Here is a 10,296-nt window from a genome sequence, read left to right on the forward strand (position 1 = left end):
AAAACCCAGTGTACATCTTAAGTATTAGTATCCTGATATATGTGTCCTGATAAGGATCATTATCCTGACATATGCCAGGATTTGTTATCCTAATATAAGATATATTTAATATATCCTGAAACTCAGAAGGAAAATCTTGGATATACATATGTATATTTATATATATATACACACATATACATATATATCTATATCTGTATTCATCTGTCTATATCTATCTATCTATATGTATATACCAGAGGAACCCCACTTCCCCCTCCCCCAGTGATATATAGAGAATAAAGAGCTGAGATTGGATAATCATTTTTATAATAATTTTCAAAAGATGTTAAGCATCTACAAATCTAATTTGTCCAGAAAAATTTCTGATGGTTCCTATGATCAATACTCATCAGTTGAATCTTTTAGGAGAATCATCTGCCCATCCACATATATTAATCAGTCTTTCTCTACATTATTTCCCCCAACTTTACTTTGGTTCACAGTCATCCCAACTCTTCTTACAGTTGCCTACATTGCTTCTCTAAGAGAATCCAAGCCCCTGTGGATAGTATATCTCATGAGTCTCCTTGCAAACCCAGATTTCATGGCAACCAAGCCACCAAGAGGAGAAAAGATGTCGGAACTTATTTTTCTTTAAGGCAATATTGTCTGATCTTTGATAGTTACCCTCTGAATTCTTTTAGCCCTTGGGCATGTTGGCATTTATTTGTGTCACAGCGAAGGTTGATTACATCATCATCTATGATAAAGTCCTCTGGTGCTGTACATAAATTTTCTACTTTCCCCCACCTTTTTGAATGGTTAAATGTATGAAGGACAGTGGAATATCTCCACCTGGAGGTGAAGATACTATATTACCTCTAATAAAAAGAATCAATGTAATTATTTTTTTGTAGTCCTGTCTATTGGATATTGCCTAGAGGAAGGTGAGGCATATTGGGTGGCAAGATGGGGTGTGTGTGTGTTAGGAAGTGTAATTCAAGGTTAGTTTGCAGAAATTTCTTTGTTGTATCTCTTCCTTGAATTCTTGTGGCTTCAACTATCTTCTGAATGTTGATTACTTCTAAACTTTATCGAATCCAATTCTGGTACCCTAGTATTTTAAATATAATTTTTAATTTATTTTACTTTTTTTAAAAAATTGTCTTCCCAACATCTCCCATTCACTGAAAAGAAAGAAAGACCAAATCCCTATGACAGAAACACAGAATCAAGCCAAAAAAAAAATCCTATATTGGTCACGTTCAAAAAGGTGTTTCATTTTGTACCTGGAGTCCATCATCTATTAAGAGGTGGATGGCGTACATTATACAGCCTCTTATATCATTCTCCTCAGTATTTCTCACTGATCTTAGTTTCTTCTACTATCACCTATTAAAGGTACCCATTTTCTAAGGTCTATTTCATGTTACATTTCTTTCACAAATCCTTTTCTGATTAGTCTATCTTTTATCCTTTTCTCTCTGTTTTACTTTGTCTATTTCTCTAATATAATTTATTATTTTATCTTAATGATAAATTTCTTTTTGCTCCAGCAGACATATTCTAACAATGTACTCTCTCTTCTCCCACATATTTCCTGAAAATGGTTAACAATAGCATAATTATTTGGTGAACACTGATAATATCTCTTTTTTTCTTTGCAATCTGTTGATCAGCAACAGGAAGGAGGGATATTTGTGTGCTTTATTTAATGTTGGCAGTTAGGATAACAGCACTGTGGCATTTGGTCTGAATTTTGTTGGCTTATAATATTATCTTTGTTTACATTGTTGTGGTCATATTGTTCATTTGGCCCTGCTTTTTTCATTCTGCAACACTTCAGGTTTCCTTTGTTTCTCTAAATTTTGCATATTTGTTATTTTTATGATGCAATAATGTTCTATTATGTTCATAATGTTAAAATCATAAATTGTTGGACACATTTGTTTTCAGATTTTAGGTTGGACTATATCTATATGAATATAAAGATATACATCTATATATTCATTGGTATAGGAAACTCCCAAGCTAGAAAATTTCCTCTATTGATATAGGTCAATACCTTCTCTGTAGCTTGACAGTTTGGGGGAGTTGCTTAGAGCAATGAGAGGGTAAGTGAGTTTCTTATAGTCATAAAGTCAGCTTTCATCAGGGATATAATTTGAACACAGGTCTTCTTGCCTTTGAGACTAGCTTCTTATCCATTTTCTGTCTATGTTGACTTACAGATTTTGGTCATCACAAATGATGATATTATGAATGCTTTTGGTATATATGGCTCTTTCTTTTCTTGCTGCCAGCACAATTATATCCTTTGGATATAATTTCAAGAATTAAAGGCTATAGATTTTAGTAATTTTTCTTGTTACATTTGAAATTATTTTCAACATGGTTACTCTAACCAATGCCTATTATCTCTACTTATCCCCTTTAATCCTGAATTTTTTATTTTTTTCATCTTTGACAGATGTCTGTTTATAGGTTCATAAATTTAAATCTAGAAGGGTCATCGGGGGTCAATTTATTTTATAAGTGAAAAGACTGTGAACTAGAAAGATAACTAAACCAACGCAAGATTAGATTACATTAGTAGCTAGTGGTAGAACTAGGTTTTTAACTCAAATCCTGTGATTCCAAATCCACCATTTTTTCCCATTGTACCACACTGCTTTCCTTGAGATGATACTAAAAATTATTTTACTACATATTTTCCTGATTATTAGTAGTTTGAATAGTTTTTTAAAAAAATGGCTATTGATTATTTGTACTCTTTTGAAAATTCTATTTTTATTTTTTGAACACTTTCTTAATGGGGAATTCTTCTAAATTTTCTTTTAGATTTGAACCTCTCTATCATGCTTTCCTTCCCCAATAAGTTCATCATTAGAAAGCCTCATTGTCCTGCAAGAGTGAATCTTTCTGGGTGGTCATGTATTATTGGTACTCTCTGCTACCCTGCCTTTGCAGCTGTGTTTTTGCAGAAATCTTACTGTTTCCTCTGCCTCAAGATTCTCTTCATTCCAGGGCATCCTATGAACTATGAACCCAAGTAGCTTTGCTTAAGTACAAATCTGATGACTATGTGACTTTTATAATCAATAAGTATCAGTGATTCCCTATTGCCTGTGGGTTAAAATATAAAATCTTCAGTTTTTAAACATCTTTTATAATCTTGCCCCAATCTTTCTCTCTTTTACACACTATGATCCTACCCAAATGACTTCTCTGTTTCTCACAAGGCATTCCATTTCCCATCTCCATGCTTTTTCATTGGACATAACACATATCCAGAGTTCATTCTCTTTTCATCTGTACTTCATAGAATTCCTTTCTTTCTTCAAGACCTAGTTCAAACACAACCTTTTATATGAAATTTTTCCTGATCCCCCAAGTACTAGTTCTATCCTTCTCTCTCTCCCTTGTATTTAACTATCTCATATTAATTTTACATTTACTTTCTATATGTTTATACATAGATATGTTGTATCTCTTGATATAAATTTCTTGGATGTCAACTTCCTGAGAGTACAGATTCTTTCTTTTTCTTTTCTTTTTTGTATTTTGTATTTGCATGTAGTTGATGTTTAATGAATGATTGTTGATTTATTGAGAAAAGGATGGATTTAATGGTGTCTGTGGAGGAAGAATCAGCACAACTTAGCAACTAATTCTCATGCCTCTGATGGTAAGCAGAACAAGTCTAATCTGACTATTTTTGTGAAAGATCTTCATGTATTCTGAGAAAACTATTATGTGTTATCATATGATCTAAATCTTCCTTTCCAACCTGGTTGCCTTTTTTTAGACATGCTTCCTTTTGTCAGTGTCATTCAGACTTGGAACTGAACAAAATACTCCAAGTGAACTTTGGCCACAATAGGATAGAATGAGACTATTACTCTTCTTTTTATAGATACTATATTATTATTTTTGCAGCCTATATTCATAGAAGGTATTTACAGTTTCTTTAAAATCACCAAGCAAAGCACTTAAGGGAAAACTTCAGTAAAGGATAAATATTAGATAATCATGAGGATAATGCTAACTAAATGGAAAAGCAAAATAAGGAAAAGCAAAGCAATAGAATAATAGAATAATAGAGGTGAAAGGATCCTCAAGAAATCATTTGATGCTTTATATGAAGGATAGGTAAAGGATCATCTTTTCTTCTTCCTCTTCTTCCTCCTTCTCATATACTGGAGCATATACTGTAGTCAGTTGGGAATATTGCCCAAAGTGGTTGAAAGATTTGGATTTGACACAGTTTGGAAATAGGAAAAAAAGAGGAGCAAAAGAAGAAACATACTGGTAAGTGGGGGAGGGAAAAGAGAAAAAACCCTGAATTTGTAAAGATGGGGAAGTGAATGTAAGAGCTAGAATGGGAGGTGAGTGTCAGAGCTATGGAGTTACAGAATCTGAGTATTGAAAGGAAATTTTAACTTTAATCCTATTGGACTCTTAGTCCATCCCATACACAAAAGAATATCCATGATAACATACTTGGTAAATGATCTTGCAGTTATCCCATGCTTTGTTTAAGAGAGAAATACAAAAGATTGAAAAAGTTTTCTTTAAACTCATTTAGGGAGGGAGTAAAAGCTGATTCAACTTAGATCTCACTTGTCAAATAAACATATTTTGCTTATAATCAACTAGCTAAATCCACTGGCAACTCTTAGTGGTCTTCAAGCTAGATATGAATTAGGATGGCATGAATACACACACACACACACACACACACACACACACACACAAGAACAAAGTAAGTGTCTATTGGGGAATAACTAAGCAAATTGTGACACATGAATGTGATGAAGTACTACTGTGCTTTAAATAATTATGCAAACAGACACATAGAATGACTTATGCGAACTGAATCAAGGTAAAGTAAGCAGTCAGGAAAACAATAGATACAATAACTACAACAATTTAAGTGAAAACAAGTAATACCATTAAAAAAGAATGTTGCAAAATTATAAAGAATAAGCCTGGACCCAAAAGAGAGATATAAGACAGCTCCTCCCAATTCTTTTGCAGAGGTATATGCAGCCTTTGTGCTGCTTTTTGAGAAAGACATTCCATCTCTTGTCTCCTTGTATCTTCATCAGTATTTTCTCCCTTCTTATGTCTACCTAATGGATTGTCTGGCCTCTTTCAAGTTTCAAATTGTTTCACCTTATGCAAAAAGTCCAGTTCTTCTTAATCTTTATATGTTTCCTCTGAGCTTATATCAAATTTATCCCGTATTTATCTTGTTTGTAAATAGTTTGTCTTCATATTATCTCTCCCATTAGTCTGTGAGATCCTTGAAAGTAAAGCATGCATTTTGCCTTTCTTTGCATTCCCATAACTTTGCACAGTGTCTGACATGTGGTACTTAATAAATGTTTGTTGACTTTTTTACTTATATGGAACATTCTTTCATATAGTGGTTAATAGTTTGCAATTATTCTTTTGAAAACTGTTTCTTCGTATACTTTGACCACTTATTGATTAGGGAATGGTTTTTAATCATATATTTCTGTATTTTGTCTATATATTTTGGATATAAAAACTTTGTCCAAGGAATCCGATGTGAAGATTCCCCCTTCCCCATTAAATTGCCTCCCTTCTTATCCTAGGTATGTTAATTTTTTTGTGTGTAATAGCTTTTCAGTTTATTGTAATTAAAATTGCTTGTTTGGTTAAGAATTCAAAGCCCTACCCATATTGTGTAAGATATATTACCATATTCTTTTCTATTTTGAGGTGTGTGTGTCATTTTCAAAATATGTAGGTCAGGGCTATCTTATTGCTGACCTTAGCCTGCCATCACCAGTATTCTAGATAAAGAAAGGCAAAAGCTTTCTATGTTCCAGGCATTCTGCTAAATACTTTACAACTATGTCAGAGAAGTCCTTCATTATTTAAGCCTAATTCTTACACTTATTTTTTCCACTTTGTGACTTTTTCCCTCTAACTTTTATTTTAGCTATGGTCTTAAATTCTTCCTAACTCCTCTCATATCTGTGGATAGCTTGTTTACATCTCTTTAATATCATGCTGGGCATTGTATTTCAAAACATCACAAAGGAACTGGAGTGAAGGGATTCCTGTCAATACTTCACAATGTTCTTAGTTCTGTGCAAATAAACTTAAAAGCAAGACTGAAAAGGGCCAATTGGAGCTATTAGAGTTGTAAGGAGTTTTAATTTCTCACCAGCAATCAAAATTGATATACTAGTACGGACCGTCATCCACAGGGGGAGCCTGTAACTTTTCTTGCTTCTGGCCAGCCTGGTCTGGGTGTGAAGCCAGAATTAGTTTAGCCTTTGACATATAGGGTATTAAATAAGCATTTTATTTCTTGCATTCTGTATATTTATGATCAGTGATAAAAATGGATTAAGAGACACTTACTTTGCTCAGATTAATCTTATTTGGAGTAGGAAAACTTTTGGTTGTTTTCTTCAGTCCCACACCACCTTTTGGTATATGCAGTAATATAAAGAAAGGAGAATGTGTAGGATGATGATGATGATGATGCCGGAACCAGAATGCCCTGGAGTTCCCTGAAGCATTTCTTACAACTATGCTTTCCCTCCATGGATGGCTGATAATTCTCTTTTTTTTTTTTTTTTTTTTATTTAATAGCCTTTTATTTACAGGATATATACATGGGTAACTTTACAGCATTAACAATTGCCAAACCTCTTGTTCCAATTTTTCCCCTCTTCCCCCCCCCCCACCCCCTCCCCTAAATGGCAGGATGACCAGTAGATGTTAAATATATTAAAATATAACTTAGATACACAATAAGTATACATGACCAAAACATTATTTTGCTGTACAAAAAGAATCAGACTCTGAATTATTGTACAATTAGCTTGTGAAGGAAATCAAAGATGCAGGTGTGCATAAATATAGGGATTGGGAATTCAATGTAATGGTTTTTAGTCATCTCCCAGAGTTCTTTTTCTGGGTATAGCTAGTTCAGTTCATTACTGCTCCATTAGAAATGATTTGGTTGATCTCGTTGCTGAGGATGGCCTGATCCATCAGAACTGGTCATCATCTAGTATTGTTGTTGAAGTATATAATGATCTCCTGGTCCTGCTCATTTCACTTAGCATCAGTTCGTGTAAGTCTCTCCAGGCCTTTCTGAAATCATCCTGTTGGTCATTTCTTACAGAACAGTAATATTCCATAATTTTCATATACCACAATTTATTCAGCCATTCTCCAACTGATGGACATCCATTCAGTTTCCAGTTTCTAGCCACTACAAAAAGGGCTGGATGGCTGATAATTCTCAATCCTCATTTGTCATTGAGCAATGCATTTTTTTTGGTCTCCATCACGTCTTTACTTCATCATATTTATGTAGGGTTATCCAGTCCTACTTTCGAACAGTGTCCAAAACCCAATAAACCAGTCTCATCGCTAGGGCATTCCACTTAGGAAACAAACATAAGGATGGAAAGAAAACTTTTATTATTGTATTATATGTTTCGGTTTATATGTAGAGCACTCAGAATGTTCTTTACTCTTAGATATCTTGATCAATTCAACAAATATTCATTGATTACCTACAATGTGACATTGTACTCTGCCTAAAGAAAGATAAAGCTGCCACCAGGTGGCAGTAGTATATAGCTTATGGTTAAATGGTCTAAATAGTATATTTATGGTGTTGCTGTGACTCATCTGTGAAGATAACTGAATCATAGATTTTAGTAAATATTAGAGGTCAATATAGACTAATATTTTCAGTTTTTCCCAAGGAGAAATTTGGGGCACAAAGAGATAAAGTGATTTGCCTAAATTTACACAGACAACATGTGGCAGTTCCAGAATTCAAATTGATTCTTAACCTGGGTCATTTTGTACTATGTGTTTATTCAGATGGTTTTATTTTAAAAATGACTTTGTGAAAATAAAGACATTTAAGCACTGAACAAGAAAATTGATAATTTCAGGGAGTAGCCACAGAAGAAAAAGAGATCAACTGTCATTTCACTACTTTTCTTACTAAACTTTCTCAAATCTTTAAAATCATTCAGAACTTTTGATTAGCATTACCATGAAAACTAATTTGATTCCTCCCAATTTAGAATAATTAAAAAAAGTTTTTCAGGGGTATGTGGTTCACTTCCTGTTATTTTCCCTCCTATAACCTTGTCTTTTAACTCTTCATCTCTTATTCCTTTTCCTATATTAGGCAGACGCCAAAAAAAAAAAAAAAAAAAAAAAAAAAGAAAAAGACCACAGTCGCAAAGGGACATATTCATACTGAGAGCATGCTCCATCATGGTTATTTTTTCCTTATTAGAAGAACATGATTAGATTCCAACATATTGCTAATGATAATATATAGAAAGAAGTGGTGCCAAAATATCATCATATAAGTCAACTGGTCATGTAACAATAGTGAAAGATAATTGATGGCTAGGCTGGTACCCACAATATGTTAAATTTGTCTACAAAATGCTAAAATATTTAGAGGAAAGTTTCAAGTATACTAGGAGGATTGTCTATGGGGGATTTATGGGAGGATATAGACAAGAATCTCATAAGATGAGACAACTTCAATGGATTGATTGCATGAGATAACAGGATGATGGAAGTATTTTACAGAACAATTCTCCTAAACAGAAATTTTCACCTTCTAATTCTCTGCTAAATTTAAAAGCAAGAGCTAGATTTATATATTGCAGACTTTATAGATGGTCCCCTGGCTTAGTAAGACTGCATTAATAAGAGAGTTTTTTAATAAATAACTTCTTAAAAAAGTTTCCCCACCTCCAGATCATTACATTTTGAACAACATTTAAACCAAAAAACACAAGTTTATTAAATGAACAATTTATACTACTTCATCACATTGAAAAAGCAATTATTGCATGATTGTTAAACTGACAATTAAGTGCATTGACCAAGCATTGTATTTTAATGCCCTTTTTTGAACAATATGAGAACTTAACAGGAGATGTAATTTTGCTTAAAACTGAAAATGTTTATTTCATTCCTTTTAGGCAGAAACTAGAGTCTCCTAAGTTTCTTATTCTGTACTGATATGCTTGTTTTCAATAAATTTACTAACACTTAATACTCAAATTTTTGAAATATGCGTGATTCTCAATAAGGACAGAATCATTTAATTCTTACGCATACCCTTGCGGTCTCCTATCATTCTCTTCAGGGCTAACTTTACCTCCTGGTTTCTTAGAGTATAGATCAGGGGATTAAGGAATGGAGTGATAGCTGTGGGGAACAGAGCAGCTGCTCCATCTAGGGGGCTATTGGCTTCTGGTCTCAGGTAGATAAAAGCACAGGGCACATAGTAAATTGTGACCACAGTCACATGGGCTCCACAGGTGGAAAATGCACGACTTCTTCCATCAGCTGTGCGGATATTTAAAATGGCTCCGATTATGTGTATGTAGGAGAGCAGGATTAGAGAGAAGCAACTGGCAACTACCACTCCAATATCCACAAAAGTCACTAGCTCATTGATGGTTGTGTCAGCACAGGCCAGCCTTAGAACTGCAGGGATGTCACAGAAAAAATAATCCACTTGGTTAGGACCACAGTATGGTAAGCGGAATGTGAGTATGGCTTGGATAGCACCATGGATAGAGCCAGCTACCCATGCTCCAGTTACCATCAAGGAACAGATCTTCAAGGTCATTAGTAAAGGATAATGCAGGGGTCGACATATGGCCAAGTATCTATCATAGGCCATTAGAGTATAAAGGAAGCATTGGGTGCTGCCCAGGAAGTGGTAGAAATAGAGCTGAGCTACACACTCACCAAATGGGATAGGCTTAATCCCAGAGGTGAAGTTCATTATGAGCCGTGGAACAATGATGGAGGAGATTCCCATGTCAATGATGGACAGGACACCAAGGAAGATATACATAGGGCGGGCATGGAGTTGGGAGTCGATACAGACTGTGAGTAAGATGAGTAGATTGCCCATTTGTGTCAAAGTGTAGATAACAAGGAAGAACAAAAAGAGGAATGTCCTTAATCTGGGTGGGTAAGGAATCCCTGTCAGGATGAACTCTGTTAATTGAGAGCTGTTAGTTCTTTCCATGCTCTGGAATGGTCTCACCTAGAGAATGACCAAGACATATAACAAAACTGAGGATGAAGAAGAGTCAGAGAAAGATGGCAATAAATTGCAATGTAAAATCATTGGTTTGGAGGCAAGGAGGAACTAGAGGAAGAGACTATAATATAAAGATGGAAACTTTAAGGGGAAAGTTTGTGTCTTCTCTTAGGCAGAGAGATAATAATGAGAAAACACTACTCTTTAGGGAGTATTTT

General features: G+C 34.4%; 1 protein-coding gene across 1 annotated transcript; it reads right to left on the reverse strand.

Moving 5' to 3' along the window:
* Positions 1 to 9,121: 9,121 nt before the first annotated feature.
* LOC100920416 (olfactory receptor 10G3) lies at positions 9,122 to 10,063 on the reverse strand. Its single transcript, XM_003755822.1, has one exon. The coding sequence runs from the start codon at positions 10,061 to 10,063 to the stop codon at positions 9,122 to 9,124; it is 942 nt and encodes a 313-aa protein (XP_003755870.1).
* Positions 10,064 to 10,296: the final 233 nt, after the last annotated feature.

Source organism: Sarcophilus harrisii, chromosome 2, assembly GCF_902635505.1.
Source record: "Sarcophilus harrisii chromosome 2, mSarHar1.11, whole genome shotgun sequence".
Classification (NCBI taxonomy): Eukaryota; Metazoa; Chordata; class Mammalia; order Dasyuromorphia; family Dasyuridae; genus Sarcophilus; species Sarcophilus harrisii.